General features: G+C 49.7%; 1 protein-coding gene across 5 annotated transcripts; it reads left to right on the plus strand.

Annotated features, from left to right (window-relative positions):
* Window positions 1-450: 450 nt before the first annotated feature.
* On the plus strand, window positions 451-15,944 carry kifc3 (kinesin family member C3). Of its 5 annotated transcripts, none has more exons than XM_077520460.1 (21): window positions 452-712; window positions 5,304-5,447; window positions 5,627-5,751; window positions 6,443-6,530; window positions 6,761-6,813; window positions 6,945-7,013; window positions 7,532-7,633; window positions 8,180-8,386; window positions 8,472-8,627; window positions 8,690-8,837; window positions 10,455-10,585; window positions 12,145-12,256; window positions 12,548-12,717; window positions 12,790-12,894; window positions 13,040-13,170; window positions 13,233-13,356; window positions 13,587-13,716; window positions 13,782-14,011; window positions 14,070-14,222; window positions 15,046-15,175; window positions 15,664-15,944. In XM_077520460.1, the coding sequence occupies exons 2-21, from the start codon at window positions 5,366-5,368 to the stop codon at window positions 15,684-15,686; spliced, it is 2,469 nt and encodes an 822-aa protein (XP_077376586.1). In that variant the 5' UTR covers window positions 452-712; window positions 5,304-5,365; the 3' UTR covers window positions 15,687-15,944. The 5 variants fall into 5 exon arrangements, with proteins under 5 accessions (XP_077376590.1, XP_077376586.1, XP_077376589.1 ...); XM_077520463.1 differs by having other exon boundaries at window positions 6,770-6,813; XM_077520461.1 differs by lacking the exon at window positions 452-712 and adding an exon at window positions 2,957-3,113.
* Window positions 15,945-17,042: the final 1,098 nt, after the last annotated feature.

Raw genomic sequence — 17,042 nt, forward strand, 5'->3', positions numbered from 1 at the left:
AAGGCGACGCGACTTGACAAATGTCGAACCGCGAATATGCGGGGGTCCAGTCAGTCTCAAGACGTGCTTGGGTCGCTTTTGAACGCCTGCGTTTACTCTCTTGAGCCACCAGATGTCGCCGTTGTTAATTAACAAACAATAATCCTAAATGAGTGGTTCAGGATTATTTATTTATTTTCCTTTTAAAAAAAAATAAAATTATTTCCCTTGCCCTTTTGGGGGTTTCAGATCAGGGCATGTCGCGAATATTTGTCATCGTTTATGCGTTTGTCAAGCCCTTTGAGACTTTCTATGATTATCCAAATAAACTTGACGAGATGAACAAATCGTGGAAATCCTTCATTAGCAACAAATAAAGGATCGTGCTGTCCATGATTCATACACTGGATTTGATTTCTTCCCTAAGACCGGAAACACGTGCACACAAAAACGATGATGAACATCGTTTGTCACGTGGCTACTGTGTTTTCCCACATGTCTGCGCGTCCATGAAGGCAGCGGCGGGAAGCCACCGGAAATGACAAGTTCCACTGGCGCCAACGCTTTTCGAGTCTCTTGTGCTAAGGCGAGGGGGGGTGAAAAAAAAAAAAAAAAAGAGTCTAAACTTGAACTCGCGCTGCGCATTCATGCTGACTGATCGACCGACACGTCACCAGAGGAAAAGAAAAAAAACAGACGACGAGAAGAGAAGAGGCGACACCTTTCACCCAAGGTACGACGATTAACGTCGGCTGTCTGTCTGTCGAGCTGTCTGTCTAGCTGTCCCTCTGTCTGTCTGTCTGCCTGCCTACTCGTCGTTCGAGAAAGTTCCACGCTGACAAACGCTCACGTTGTCATTCGAGAACTTTCCTTTTTGTTGTTCGTTTTTGTTCACGTCACAAAAGGTTCACGTGGTCATGTCTCCATGGAAACGGGGGGGGGGGGCTGTGTTTCGTTTGACTGACAGCTGGAGCTTGTGTGCTGACTTTGGTCACGTGATTTAACCCTAGTGACGCCATGACGAAGATGTCACCATTGTCGGATCGATTTTCAGCTTGCATATATATTACGTCATTTCAAATAATAAAAAAAAAAAATCAGGCTGCATGAAACCAAAAATAATAAAGGGGAAAAAAACGTCATGCTGACTCAGTCGAGCGCAGCCAAAGTGCAAATTATTTTAATCCATCCATTTTTCCAAGCAACGTCATCACATTTCAAGTCGAAGACAACATAATGTCAAAAAAAAAGTCTAGTGGAAAGAATGTTTGAATGTTGCTTTTTTTTGCTTCCTTTTCTTCGACTTGGCTATTAATGATGATTATACTGTTCCAAAGAAATGGCGTGCAATGTCTTTGAAGGCCACAGTGGGGCGCCCTCTCCTCGTGTTTTCAAATTAAACCACTGTGAAGTTTTCTCTGTGGGAACATCTGGAACACACACACACACACACTGCCGGTGTGGTTTGGCGTGTGTGTCAGCCAGGGTGTGTCGCTCGCCCATAGAAATAAAATCGAGTGTGCGTGCGCGTGCGCATGTGCGGTCAGACGCAGATGTTGCAGTCAGCCGCAGATGTTGCAGTCAGCCGAGAGTTTCACGGATTGGATCAAGTCAAGTGTGACTTTTTAGCGTGATTGGTTGCTGTCGTGCGTTTCCTCGTCATGTGACGTACGACTGCTGGTGATTGGCCACATTTTCCATCGGATAATTGTTAGCTTGAGTGCTGTGATTCCTTCAAGCTAGCAGTTGAGCACAATTTGTTCCGTGATGAGCTTCCTCGCCAGTCCGACGCGAAATCAACACAAATGCCGTCAAAAAGCAGGCAAGTTTTTGGAATGTGGGAACAAAAGATGCAGCGTGTGCATCCTGATTGTCGGGAGATGCAGCAAAAGTTGTTGTCATCTGAATATTTTGTCTGTGACAAAATCCGTCGCTTGGATGCCTTCACGATCCTTCATTTCCGATACCCAAAGCCGATAGCGACGATTCTCAGGCCCTGTTGACACGGAAGCAAAGCTGGCGTCGTTCCTCAAACAAACAAATCTCGTGCAGACGGAAGCGACTCAAGACACGCCGGTTGTCCAAAAGAAAAGAAAAGGAGATCTTCAAAGTCCTGTCAAAAGGAGTCTGCGGGCAAGATGGCCTCCCCGTCTGGGCTAATGTCTGTCCATGTCGTATACAGATCAGTGAGACGAACAAAGCGTAAACACGCTCAGGCGGTTGCGCAAAACGACGACGGCGGCGGCTATCCGCCATTGTCGTTTGGTGCGCAATGGCGGGAGAAGTCGCGATCCTGCTCCGCCGTCCGCATGGGAACGTTTGGAAATCTTTCCACTTTGGAGGCCGCTTTCAAGGTCCGAAACGGCGACGAAATTTCCGTGGCGCTGTCAAGTCTGCCTTTTGTTCGATCCGGCCGGCATCCCAAATCGACGTCGCCTCTGCTGAATGAAAGTTGAAGCGAAGCGAATCACGACTCGTCCATATTTGGAACGCAATCAAATCAATGCTCCTTTTTCAAATGGTGGCGAGCGGCGGATCCGCATGGGACGGCCCACGGGCCGCACCTTTCGCACCGCCTGCCCGTCGTTGTTGCAAGAATTGCTTGTGGACACGCGACGGACATTTGATGGCTGATGCTCAATAAATCACAAAAAAGATCAATACTGCCACATTGGCCCGTGCAATGAAGTTTTTGATGTTTTGGTGATGAGTCCGATGTTATTATTGAAAAAGGCGTTATCGAGAGGTCATTCCGATGACTTGACCAAGAAGACGTTGAAGTTGCTTATTTTGCTGCATTAGATCATCCAAAAAAGAAAAATCGTTTTCCATTAGGTACTTGTTAATATCGATATCAGCATTTTTTCCAATGGTTGAATTGTGACGTTTTCCCAATCTGGTGCATCCCTCCTAACGAGCATGTTGGTGGAGGTCACTCGCTCGTGGCTGTTGAAATATTTATTGGATTGGGTTGAGGGGCGGAGCTAAAGCCGTAACGCTGCCCCTGCTGTTGCTGGGGCAACGGAGCGGATGAAAGTGCGCGTGTGCGTGCGTGTTGACACACTTCCTGCTGCCGCGTGTCACAGTGAGGCTGAACTGAGGAGGAGGATGATGATGATGAAGGCAGGACGGAGGTAAGACTTTCCGTGATGATGCTTCCTGTCAAATGTTGTTAGCTTCTTGCGTTAGCTTCTTGCGTTAGCACAGGCTGGCGTGTGTCGATGCTGATTTTCGAGGCGCATCGGCCCTCGTTTGTCGCTTTCATCTTTCGGGAAAGGAAAAGGGAACATCCGCCCCGCCCCCATAAAACGCTGCCAGCAGCAGTTCTTGCCTTCCATTTTTTTCCTCTTCTGTTGTCTGAAAGGTGAGGAAGCGCATCTTTTCTTTTCTGAAAATGGAGGCCAATCAATCGCCGGCACTCGCGCTGTCGTCTGCATTCTTCTGTCGGACTTGTGCCTTTAAGGGGCGTTGCCTCCCTTGAGATGTGAGGAACCAGAGTGGATTATCTATCGTGTGCGGAACTCTTGCCACTGTTTGCACGTTTGCCGGCAGCTGAGGCAAACGAAACCAAAACGAAACCTCACGCGCGAGAGGTTGACGTGTTTCCGCTGCTGACGCGAGTCCAACGGAAAGTTGCTCGCTTGATCGGAGGAACTTTGGCTCAGTGGGTCGATGCTGCTCGCCCGCACTCGACTCCCGACTTGCTGCCAGTTGCTCAGCGGCTCCTGGCGGGGCCCCAGCGGAGGACGCAGCCGATTCTCAATGCAGGTTTTAAACCGAGTGCCGACTCGAAGCACTCGCGGCGTTTTTGTTGACTAGCGCGCACTTGAAAGTTTCCCGCACTGGCGAGTGAAATTGGCAGCGTGGAGCGAGTCGCGGCGCTTCGTTTGCACGTGCCATGCGATGACGTCGCCAATGAAAGCAATGCTGGCGGCACAATGGCGGGATCAAGCGCGATTATTGGCCTGCCGCTTGCGCACGCCCACTTGGCGCTCTTGAGGAAGACGGTCTTCGGACGCCTTTCAGGATTTGGGGGCCATCAGCGATTAGGACGAGAGTCGAAACCATCGCAAGATCTTGGAAACGTGTTGAATTTGAAACGTGTTGCGCGACCATCGTTCCAGAAGTTTTGGCGAACCTTTTCAAACGTCAGCCAAAACAGTTGGCCAATTGGGCCAAATATTTTCCCTTTAAAACATTCTCAAAGAAAAGCGACGTTTCCAACGCTGTGAAAGTACTCGGAATGCACCATTTTCGCTCGCGTAGCGTTAGCAACTAGCAGCAAGTAGCGCATGTTCTTCCTTGAAGCTGTTTATTGATGACACCGCAGTTGTAAAAGTGAAGACACACGGCTAAGAATGACATCCAATGTATATTTAAAGAGAAAACGTGCTTCATTTTTCGAACATCGCTAGACTAGTGCTAACAGGAAGTTAGCATGGACGTGGGGAGTGTTTTTGCTTCAAATGATGAATATCCACACACAAATGTTGTGGGAACACATTTTCTTTCCCAATTTGGAAAAACGACGTCTTTGAATAGAATTCCATCGCAACTTTCTTCTGTATTCACTTCAAGTGTGCTGCCCAATGGATGCACGGCACCACACTGCCCCCAACAGGCCAAAACGCACAGGAAAACACTTTTTTCAGTTGCTATGATTTGAGTTTATTCAATTCTGATTTCACTTTCTTTTTGTCATTTGTCAAGTTATATTCTAAAAGAAAGTTGATATTTCAAGGATGCAAACATGCAAGGATTTTTTATTTTTTTTGTCTTAACACACATTTCGACATGACATGGCAGGAAATACAGTCGCTGAGGTCAAAGGTTAGCCCAGTAAGTCCCAAGACCAAAATCTAGAAATGAAAAGCTTCATGCAAGTAAGATTTTATTATTGACACACAAATTATACAATAACCTTGTATACTATATTTTTTTATATGGACTTTTGACTAATGATTTTATGCATAATGTAGGTTTTTAAATCATCAGCATTTTTTTGTTTCCCTGCCAAAAGTCTGTCTTGGCCTCAAAAAAAAAAAAAAAAAAAAAAAAAAAAAAAAACCGTGTATGAGTCGGATCTAACTTTTTGACTGCATTACGAAACATTTCTTCATCCAGCAACTTGTGAAGAAATCATTTCAAATGATGCACATCAATGCAGCTTTTGCTGTCTGAAAGAACATAAAAAAAAAAGTGATCACTTCATGTCTTTTGTCAGCGTCCACGTTGAAATGAGAGGAAAAACGTGCACAAGCCACAAACGTTGCAGATGGGAGATTAAGCCCCGCCCCCACGTCAAGAAAAATGTTGTGTTGCAGGCGGCGCCGACGCGCTTGAGGGTGCCGTCCGTCCGTCCGTCCGTCCGTCCGGTCCCGGGGTCATGCTGGGACCGCGGAAGACGTGGGACCTCGGCCACGCCCCCTACCTGCAGGACCTCTGGAAGGAGCACTTCTCATTGGACGGTGCGTGAACGTTTGCGTGTGCGCGCGGCGGAGCCGCTTCCGGCTTGGTGACAGGATTGGAAGGAGCCAATCACGTTTGAGCTTCAGTTGCACGCCCAACGACTGCTTGCGACGTCTCCGATATAGTCGCGAGAATCATGCGTGCGTGTGCGTGTGCGTGTGCGTGTGCGTGTGCGCAGCAAGCTCGCTGGACTTGGTGATGAGTGACGGCGAGGATGACGACGCCTCCTTCCTGTCGCTGCCCAGCCCCGCCTTCTCTCAGCTCAGCCAATCCAGCGCAGTCGGCCAGCAGATGCTCATCCAGGTAATTCATTCATGACATGCTTTATACTTTTAAAAATATATATATATATTTTAACTTAGTATTGTATTGATAATGGAATAAGTTGAAATATATCATGTATAAAGGGTCAAACTAGTTAAGTTTTGAACTTCTTCCTACTCGATTTTGAACATGCAAACTGTGATGATTTTATGGGCTTTTTCTTTTCTTTTTACATTTTTGTTTCTCTGCTGTTTGTTTATATGTTCAGCAAATCAAAAAAAAAAAAGTCACATTTTGTAAAATGAACTGATGACATGTTGCATGACAACATAGTGTCAGAAAATGGTCTCTCGTAAGAAGACATTTGTACTTGTTGAATGAAAAAAAAAATGACCCAAGTTTTCCATTTTTCACACGCGTGTGCGTGTATTTTCTTTTCTTTTCTTTTCTTTTGATGCCTCGTGTCGCAAACGGCTCGCGGTCTCTCGCTGATGTTGCACCGGTGACGGTCGTCAGATGACGGAATGCATCGATTGCAGTTTGGTGACCCGGACGACGGGCTCGCGTCCAACTTATTTGCCAGCTCCCATTTTGGGTTGTTTGCCAAGTCCAATTTGCATGTGACGAAGACGATTGGAAATGTGACGTCAGTTGAAGAGAAAAATGAACGCGAGCGTCTGACGTCGTTGCCGCTTGCGTGCGAACGTCAACACGTTGTTTTTGCGTCCAGACGCTGGAGGACAAAGTGTGCCACCTTCAGGCTCGTCTGGACCACCAGACCGCCGCCGCCAGGGAAGAACAACGTGTGGCGCCCTCTGGTGAGTTCAGCAACAAACAACAACAACAACACAACTTCAATTCGATGATGATGATGATGTCATCAATTGGAGTCGAGCGGTTTGGTCGCTCATCTCAAACTTGCTTTTGTCGCATCCGCGAGCCGCCGAAAGAGTGAAAAGATGCCGATTGCGTCGTTGGCAAACGCCAGACGGCGACAACGGCCGCTTGCCAACGACGGACGCTCATGCGTGTGCGTGTGTGCGCACAGGGCCTTCAGGCGGTGCAGACAAAGAGCAGCTGAGCACGCGGTCGCACTCGCAGGTACGTCGGCCAATCGCGCGCTTGCTTGTCCAGCTGACGACAAGTTGGAGTTGGATTAATGTCGTCGGCGCGTGGAGAGCACGAACAAACGTGACGAAGGTGCGTGTGCGTGCGTGTGCGTGCGTGTGCAGGTGGAGGAAGTGGAGAAGTCGACGGTTGTGGAGCAAAGGCAAGAAGAGGCGGGACTTGCTTCTGGACTGGTGAGTACAACTCCACAAGCGACGGCCGTTGCGGACCGACGCGAGTCCAATGCGAGTCCAATGCGGTTCCGCCGCTTGTTTGCTCGGGTACGAGACGCTAACGTTGCTCTGCCCAGATGAATTTTGGCCCGATTTGGGAGTTGACAAACTCCGGAGAATCCATCTTGGACAGCTCCAGCTGAGAAACGCCGTTTGGGTTTGGACCAATCCCAGAGCGACATTGTGTTTGGGGGCGGGATATGGAACTGTGACCAAAGCAGGAAGCCAGCGCGAGCTAACAAACAAACAAACAAACAAACTTGCATGGGCGAATGGACGTCCCAATGTTGTTGCAGAATGAAGTTTGTTTCCTTGTTGAATGTTGAAGCGCTTCGTGAGCTGCAAACATCTTTGTGCTTTTCCCCCCTTGGACGTGAACAAACAGGAAAATGTTTTTTTGGGCTGTCAATTTTCTGCGCGAAGCGGGCAGGCAAGTTTGTTTGTTTGTGAGGCTGCTAACGAGCGTGTTGCTCCTGCAGGGGGCGACGGACTTGGAGAAGCATCTGGAGCTTCTGGAGCTGGAAAACAAAAGTCTGAAACGACAGCTCACCTCCTCGGAGGGCGCCTGCGGCTGCGCTCAGGTCAGTCCGTCCGTCCGTCCGTCCGTCCGTCCGTCGGCGTACAGACAAACGAGTGTGCCAAAAACAATCCACACTCCAGTCAACACTTCTGCAAATGAAGCAACAAAATTCAAATTGTTTTCAATTCTTGTCAATCGTTGCAACATCGTCGCTATTGCGATCATCAACAATTGATTGACTTGACTAAAGACTATCAAATTTATATATTACAGCCACTCGAGTGGCTGCATTGTTGATGACTTATTGAGCAATGACTTGGCACGCCACTAGAGGGAGCGCCTCATAAGAGTGGCGGGGAAATGGACGCAAGTGTTCAGGTGAAGAAGACTCATCTGCTTGAGACGTTTATCTGTCCAGCAACTGACTCTGTTTTGCGTACATTTCATTTCTTTAATTTGAACATTTTCAAACATTTTCTGGCTTTTCATCATATCATGAGCTAATTTGGTGTGGCGGTTTGGCCACCGCGAGTTGTGATGGTTCGCCGCCAAATGTAGTCGACGACGGTCAGGAAGTTTTGATGACCGAGGGCGGCCGTGCGCGCAGGAGGCGGAGACTCTGCGGAGGGAGCTGATTGGCTGGGAGAAACGCGCCCGGCAGCAAGAGCGCCAGCTGGCCGACGCGGAGACGCGGCTGTTGGACAAAAGCGCTCAGGTGGACGCCTTGCGCCGACAACTGCACCTGGCCGCGCCTCATCCGGACCTTTCCCAACGTGACCTCGCTGAAACGCCGCCGCCGCCGCCGCCGGTCCAGGTACGGCCACGCCTGCCAGAACACGCGCGCCTGTGCCAACAACAGGGGGCGCTGCTGTGGATTGTCAACCGGTTGTGCTCGTCAGGCCGCGGAGGAGGCGGAGTCGGGCGAGCGCGCGCCATGGCTGCGCGTGCAAAACGCTTTGCTGCAGGAGCGGGTTTGCCTGCAGCGCCACCTGCTGCGAGAGATGGAAACGCAACTGCAGCAGTCGCAGCGCTCGTGCGCTCAGCTCCGGACGCAGGTAAACGCCACGTCCGACGCTTTGAAAAGGGGCGGAGCCCACAGCCGCCGGCTGCCTCGCAGGTGTCGGTGTACGAGGGCGAGATGGAGCGCGCTCGCCAGCGTCTGGACGGCGAGCTGCTGCAGCTGAAGGAGGAGAAGGAGCGCGTCGTCCGCGACGCCTTCCGCAGGGCCGACGCCCAAATGAAGGCCGTGCACGACAACCTGGCAGGTAACAAATCAGCATTTTCACTTGTGCTCTTTCAAGGGACACTTCAGCAGTCAAAAGTTCCCATTTTGCCAACAATGAGCGTGTCCAAGGGACAGTTTGGATTTTTTTCCATCCTCACCTCCGATCAGCTCCGACTTCCCTCTGACAGACTTTTTTTGTTGATTCATTTCCGTGACCCAAACCAGCTTGCCGGACTATTTTCCTCTCGACCAACACCGGAGCAGAACTCGTGTCACAGAACGCTGTCAGTGCTGATCGCGCACACCGAAGGTGAGGATGAAATCCACATTCATGTCCAAAAATCCAAACCATCCCTTGAACTTCATGATTTTTTCGTGGCTCAGTTTACTGGCCAAAGCCAGAAAACAGGTGAGCCGTGATTGGCCGTTACCTGCTTCCTCAGCACAGGTGATGATGTCATCATCAGTCGACAGACAGCAAGTCGAAAAATGACTTTTGAAAGGTATTGATTGGACACGGAAAAATAATCAAGTGACCACATTTGTTGGAGACAAAATATGAAGTTTTCACTGCTGAAAATTGTTCAATGACTCAAATATTAGTTCGCTTTCATGACTTTTCAGGATTGTTTTGTTAGATTTGATTCGTTTGAGTTCTTTAATAAATGGTTCCTTTTAGTTTGTTTTCGTTGGCGTGTGCATGACGTGCACAATGTTTCACGTCATGTCAAGGTGCTTTTCTATTGGCTGCTGCAAGATGACATCACTTCTCTGCCACACACTTTTAAATGTCCTTATTCCGGTTCATTATTCAAATAAATGTACTTCAAATCATATTTCAAATCGAACTTTTTGTGCTATAATGAATTAGTTTGTAAACATAAAATGTAGTTTCAGTTAGTTTTTTTAAAGAGCATTTCCGCATTGATTGAAATTGTTTTTTGAATTTGAGTTTGGTTTTTTTTTTCTTGGGAACCTCCGAGCGATCGAAATCCACATCGGCGCTCGCTCAACCCTCATCGGTCCAATCGGCTCGTTTGTCATTTGTCAATTGAAGGTGGTGCTCACCTGTTGCCGCGCGACGTCATTTCTCTCTCGCTTGTTTTCGTCAAAGTTGCTTCCGAACAGGTGCAAGTCATTTGTTGTTGTTGAGCATCAACGCCGCCATTTTCACCCGCGCAGACCGTGATGTCATCATGACATCATCATGACATCACCGGCTGCTCCACATGTATCAGCGCTCGTTGGGATTGCCGAAACCGTGCTGACAGACAGACAGACAGACAGACGACGTTCGATTTCAAACGGCAACATTTCGAATCGCATGAAAACAGCTGAAAAAAAGTGCAAGATGATTTTGCGTGACAATCGTTCACTTAGCCTGCGCGGCGCCATCTTGGACGCTGTCGTCGTCGGTATGATGTCGCACGCATGCTGGAACAGGCCACGCCTCTTTTTTTTATTTCCTTTTTTCTCATTTGCTGCGCTCCAAACGCTTCGTCGAGCGTTGGCACAATTTGGCCGCTCGCCTTTCGCCTCCTTCCGTCCAGGAAGAGGAAGAAACGTTTTGGAAGACGGCCGATGGCGAGATAGCGACCGTCTCACTTGGCCGTGTTTGCCATTTTTCTTTGTGATTTTCCTGGGCGATGTGTTGCAGGCGTGCGCACGAAGCTGTCGGGTCTTCATCCGGCCTTGCGGACGCTGACCAGCGATTACAACACGCTGAAGAAGCAAGTGCACCACTTCCCTGCCATGTTGCGCAACGCCATTGACGATGCCAAGCGGGAGGTCAGTACGACCTTTGACCTTTCCTTCCCTTCCCCAGACCACTTTTCACCTCACTTTCTTCCTTTGGCCCCCAAGACCGGCTCTCATGAGCGCACACAATTGAATTCATTTCCTCGTGGAAAACGCAAGAACAATAATTTGGTCACCGCACGAAAACGCTCATTACTAATAAATTAATCACCGGGACTAAAATCAGTCTGCATTTTTGTCGACTAATGAAGACGAGATGAAAATGTATTTGACTTCATAAAAAGTGGACTCAAATCTGAGTTCATGAACAAAAACGATGTTGTCAAATCTTGTCTCTGCTCATCTGTCACTGGGACATGTGACGTGTCATGTGACACACAGTTGACACGCCCCCTTTCGACGCGCACAAACGCATGAGACTGACAGACAGGAGGTGGATTCACAGTGGAAAACAAACAAAAAAAGAAAAGAAAACTACAGTATCAGTTCACATGAATCCAACAATAATGTCGATCTGAGCGCCAACTTACGAGCTGCTCACAAACGAGCTGCTCACATCGACTTGTTGATATGCCGTCATTTGATGTCAAATAGTTTGAGAGCTGAAATGTTAAATGCGGAAATCAAAAACAAAACAAATACAGAATTGTCCTGACTAAAACATTGGCAGTTTTTGGTTGCCTAAACGTCGACCAATAAAATGAGATTTTCGTGGACTCAAATCAAATAGAGTCAAATGCTCAACTTGTCGTCTTGTGTCTCAAAGTTGAGCAAATGGAAAAAAACGGGATGAGTTGAACTCACGAGAATACAAACTAAAAGTCACGATTGAAACTGGATTCAAACTTGAGACGAAATTTCAAAAACCGAACGATGCATCACAAACTCTTTTGTGTCCAACCTGGGGGACAATTGTCGCCCACCCGCCTCCTCTTTTTTATTTTTTTATTTTTTAAGCAGACAACAGCATGTACTGAAAATGATGTTTGCTAATTTGTCAATGTCCGGCTTGGAATGGTGACAAACGTTTGATAGGAGGAGCAATATGGCAATAGCCAGGCGTTCTCGATGAGTGGGTCTACAGCGCTCCCCTGTGGCCAAGGCGGCCACTGCACATTGGATAAGACCAGCTCAATGAATCAAGAGGATCCTTTGAATTGTTTCAAAAAAGTTTCCATTTCTCTTGCTGACACGGTGATGAAAAACGCGGATCCGCTTTTTACGAGCAAGTGTGGCTTCCTCCAATTTGTGCTCTTGAACGTTTGCACCCAAATTGTGACGAGTGGAATTTGGATTTGAATGTCAGCTGAAGAAAGAAACAAGCAGATGTTTGTGCGCGTTTGAAATTTGAAGCTGCTCGGAACCAAGTGAGGCCGAATTGAAAAAGCCAAAAATGCGGGCCAGCAGATTTCATTTGACCACTAGAGGGCGCCCGCGCCAGCCGGTCAGTCGCCCGCATTGCGAACAGACGCGGCGGCCAAGCGAAGGAGGAGCGCACGCGCGCCACACGTCGAATGTCGCGGCAAGGCGGACGCCTGCGCTCGACGAACGTTGCGCGGTTGCCTTCAAATGTGCGTTTGTGCGTGCAGATCTGTCAGGTGATGGGCGAGGTGAGCGCCAGCAACCAGACGCTGCTGGCCAAATACAAACGGGAGATGAACCTGAGGAAGAAGATCCACAACCAGCTGGTCCAGCTCAAAGGTTGGTTCGCCTTCGCGACGCTCCAACCCGTCACATCCGTCCGAGCGTTTGTGCGTGACATCCATCCCAGCGTTTGTATGTGACATCCGGCTGAGTATTCATGCATGACATCCGTCCGAACCTTCGTACGTGACATCCGTCCGAGCGCTTGTATGGAACATCCGTCCAAACGCTTGTATGGAACATCCGTCCAAACGCTTGTATGGAACATCCGTCCGAGCGTTTGTGCGTGACATCCATCCGAGTATTGGTGCGTGACATCCGTCTGAGCGTCCCTTTGTTTGTTATCAGGAAACATCCGCGTGTTGTGCCGCGTTCGTCCCGTGGACGACGCCGAGGAGCAGGAGAGCGTGTTGACCTTTGACCCGGACGACGACGGCATCCTGTACCTGAGCGACAAGGGCAAGGTGACCACCTTCGACCTGGACAAAGTCTTCCCGCCGCAGGCCACGCAAGAAGAGGTGAGCGAGCGAGCGAGCGAGCGGCTGCTTTTTGGAGCCGCTAGTGCTTTGACGCCGGCCGCTTGCTGTCAGGTTTTCCAGGAGGTGGAGGCGCTGGTCACATCGTGCGTGGACGGCTTCCACGTTTGCATCTTCGCCTACGGCCAGACCGGCTCGGGGAAGACCTACACCATGGAGGTGCGTGCGTCAACGTGAAGGAGCGCGGATGCTAACGTCTGCGCGGACGCTAACGTCTGCGCGGACGCTAACGTCTGCGCGGGCGCTAACGTCCGCGCGGGCGCTAACGTCCGCGCGGGCGCTAACGTCCGCGCGCTTGTGCCAGGGCGTGTCGTCGGACCCGGGCCTGAACCAGCGAGCGCTGCGCCTGCTCTTCTCGCACGTGTCGGACAAAAGTCCCGAGTGGGAGTTCCACATCTGCGTCAGCATGCTGGAGATTTACAACGAGACGCTCAGGTGAGCGCCGCTCGCTTCCCGCCGACTCGCCGGTGACGCTGACGTGCGTACGCGCCCTCCAGGGACCTTCTTGGCGAGCATCCGGCGGACAAGCTGGACATCAAGATGAATCCCGACGGCAGCGGGCAACTGCACGTGCCCGGACTGACGCGCGTGCCCGTGCGCACCTTTGACGACGTGAACCAGGTAACCTGCGCGCTCGACCTTCACCTTTGCTTTGTCTTCTCATTTCCACTTTTTCCTTTCACTTGATCTTTTATTCTTTTGGAACGTATCGTTTCTTGGGACGAGCAATATGGCCGCCTCCCGACCTCAAGTCTTGGCATAACGGCTATCCAGTCTGATTGTAGTGTAGATCGGTGACTTGCAAAATGAGACGGGTCCGTGGGTGTTGACCTTTGCCCCGTGCCCTTGAGGTTCTGGAGGCGGGCCGAGCGAGCCGAGCGACGGCGTGCACCGACCTGAACGAGCGCAGTTCTCGCTCGCACGCGCTGCTGATGGTCAGCGTGGCGGGACTCAACGCCACCACGGGAAGTCGCACGCAAGGTGACGCCGCCGCGATTGCCGCGCTGCTGGCCGCCCGACGACCTTTGCCCTTTGCCCCCCTCCAGGCAAGCTGAACCTGGTGGACCTGGCCGGCTCGGAGCGCGTGGGTCGATCGGGCGCGGAGGGCGGTCGCCTGCGCGAGGCCCGCCACATCAACAAGTCTCTGTCGGCGCTGGGCGACGTGATGGACGCTCTGCGCCGCAAGCGCGCGCACGTGCCCTTCCGAAACTCGCGGCTCACCTTCCTGCTGCAGGACAGCTTGCGGGGGGACAGCAAGACGCTCATGATGGTGCAGGTGCGTGCGTGTGCGGGCGCCAGCGCGTGCGTGCGTGACTCACCGGTTTGTGCTTCAGGTGTCTCCCGTGGCGGCCGACGCCAGCGAGTCGCTGTGTTCCCTCAAGTTCGCGCAGCGCGTTCGCAGCGTGGAGCTCAACACCTCAGGCTCCGCCTCCAGGAGGCCCGACAGCCGCTCGGCTTCGTCCTCGCCCACGCACCAAAGCCTCGAGGTCAGATGACATACATTGGAGAAAAAAAACAAAAAAACTTTGGATAAAGGGTTTCCGTTTTCTGGCTGCCACCGTCTTCCTGGCGAGATCAGCGCTGCCACCTTGTGGCACAACAACAAACTTTTCCGTTTGTGTGTGTGCGGCTGGGGAAGGTTTTTTTGTTTTTTTTTCCTTCAAATTTCAATGAAATGTGATTATTTGTCTAATCTGCATTTTGCTGGCAATTGTTGAAAATGTTTGACAAGCAGCTGCAAAAATTAACTCCCATTGGAAATGATTTTTTTTGTTTGTTTGGTTTGTTTGTTTTCTCGGCGCAACTTGGAATAGTTTAGACGGGGGAAAAAAAACTGCATTTGTCACATTTGATTCAAATGTTATATCTTTTAGAAATGCGGACAACAAGAGATTCTTGTGGGATCCAATCACTGATCTATATATATATGACTGGATAGCTGATAGGCCAAGACGTTTGAGGTCACGTTGTTAAAAAATAGTGACCACCCGCCTCCGGCCTTCTACAAGGTGCCTACAAGCCGTACATGTCTCGTCTATCTGTACAGTACACGTACTGTATAGTTTCTACAGTAGTCTGCTCGCGGGGTGGGAGTAACAAGATGGCCGCCCTGTGACTTCAACGGCTTGCACTGGCGTGTCTGGGCTAGCGGCTCTGAAGCCATATATACAGATCAGTGGATCCGATTGGGCTGAACAGGACGTGAGCTCTCGGCTCAAATGACCTTTGACACCCCGGTCAGTCGGTCAAGAGGTTTTGCTTGGAAATGGGGGCGGGGCTTGACTGACTGACTTGCATGTTTGCGTGCAGATGGACTCACCCCCACTGACCCCGGGGCCCCTCCCCTTATCTCGTAGCAGCAGCGCTGGCTCCTCCCTAAACTCCGCCTCCAGAACAACCGGCGGCTCTCGACGGAAATCCAGCTCGCAACTTTCCACGGGTACGTACGTGTTTGCTCGCCGATTGTAGCCGAGCCGTTTGGTTTTCAAGGTGCCCCAGAAGACATCGGCCGCGGACACGTGCGCTTCTGTCGTAAAGTCGCTTTGCGCGGTTGTCAACAAAATACAAACGAAGAAAACAAATTGAAACAAACGCAATTAGAAATGTCAAAAAGAGAGAAGTCATCTGACAAAGCTCGTCACGCGTCAATCACATCACATCACATCACATCACATCACATCACATCACATCACATGACACGTGTGCACAACAGACGACACATTCGCTCGCGGTTTTGCCACCACAATGGCCGCCTTGCAAGCTCCGCCCCACAAGCTCACGTTGTGATTGGTTGTTTAGGATTTGGAGGCGGCAGCCAGTTGTGAGGGAGGCGGGGCTTTTGTTGCGGAAAGCTGCTGGCCGGGAAGCGCCTCCCTTTCTGAGCCCCGCCCACAGTGCATCACCTGACCTCTCACTTGTTCCCCGCAGGGCGATTGAAGATGGCGGCATGAGGGGCAGCGTTGCCATGGCGACAGCGACCGCACACAACAGTGTTTGATTTGTTGCACTTTCGATGATTTGTAGCTTTCAATTGGAATTTGAAGTTTGAAGTTTGCACCCAATCGGGACGCTTCTCTCGCTCCAGCCGGCCAATTGGACGAGCGAATCCACCATATTTGGACTTCCTCGGGTGTGTGAAGTGACTGACAAAATTCTTTGATTGCTTTACTTTTTCTATGTGATTTTTAATAAAGATGGAAAACTCTAAACGTTCTTCAGGTGTGATGAATTGTGGGAAAAGTTTTCCCCGCATGACCATTGAGCTGCGTTTTGTCCGTCGTATCCGAAGCAGTGGGTCAAACGTAAAAAAAAAAAAAAAAAAAAAAAAATAGACAACTGGGACAACTCTTACCAACATTTTGTCTGTTTTCCAACGTTGTTTTTGCTGCATTTTGTCAGCATCTGTTGAAAGCATATTGATCATTTGGACTCCAAGTTCTGTACTTAACAGGTGCCGCAGTACAATACAATATCACGCCGCTAGGGCGACTCACAGTGACTCACAACAACAAAAAGTAGTGCCCATTACACGAATGGTACAATGTAATTTGTGGTCATTTCAAGCAAAATGTACGACAAAAGATTTCCCACCTGAAAAGAGAAAATTCAAAGTCTTTTCTTAGCAATGAAATGTACATGTCCGTAGCACTTCTTCCAGACTTACTGGTACAAGTTTGTCATACACGGACTGGCATTTTCGCCGAAGAGAAACGTAAAAAACGCAGAGAAATCAATGTATCCGAGTTTAGCGGGCTTCGGGAGTGGCGACGTAAGATGGCCGCCGGTGGCTTCACCTCTCACAATGGCGAGTCAGCTCCAGTGGCATTTGACACACTGATCTGAATTAACTGGATAGCGGCTAGGCTAAGACTTTTGAAGTCGCGAGGCCGCCATATTGCTCCTCCCAAGAAACGTTTCTCGTGAAAAACATTTGGCACAGTGCTTAGTAGAAACGGCATGATTTATGATGTTTTAAATGTGTTCAACATAAACAAGAATTCAGACATTTTACGTGCTTTAAACATGTGTAAAATTGTTAAATTGTCATGTGATTGTCATGTCATTGTGACCAGTCGAAGCATCCTTGAGCAAGATACTGAAGCCCCAATTGCTCCTGATGCAGCGTCATCAGTAGGTGAATGGGTAGTCAAAATGTGCTATATAAAATGAAGTGCCATTTTTCGTTTACAGGAGGAAACTTGTATTTTTTTGTCCCTTTTTTTTTTTGTTAAAAAAATTGTGACCACCACGTCCCCGCCCCTATACTAACTGCCTATGAGCTGATGATTTACAGTAGATTGCTCGCT

Source organism: Festucalex cinctus, chromosome 4, assembly GCF_051991245.1.
Source record: "Festucalex cinctus isolate MCC-2025b chromosome 4, RoL_Fcin_1.0, whole genome shotgun sequence".
Classification (NCBI taxonomy): domain Eukaryota; kingdom Metazoa; phylum Chordata; class Actinopteri; order Syngnathiformes; family Syngnathidae; genus Festucalex; species Festucalex cinctus.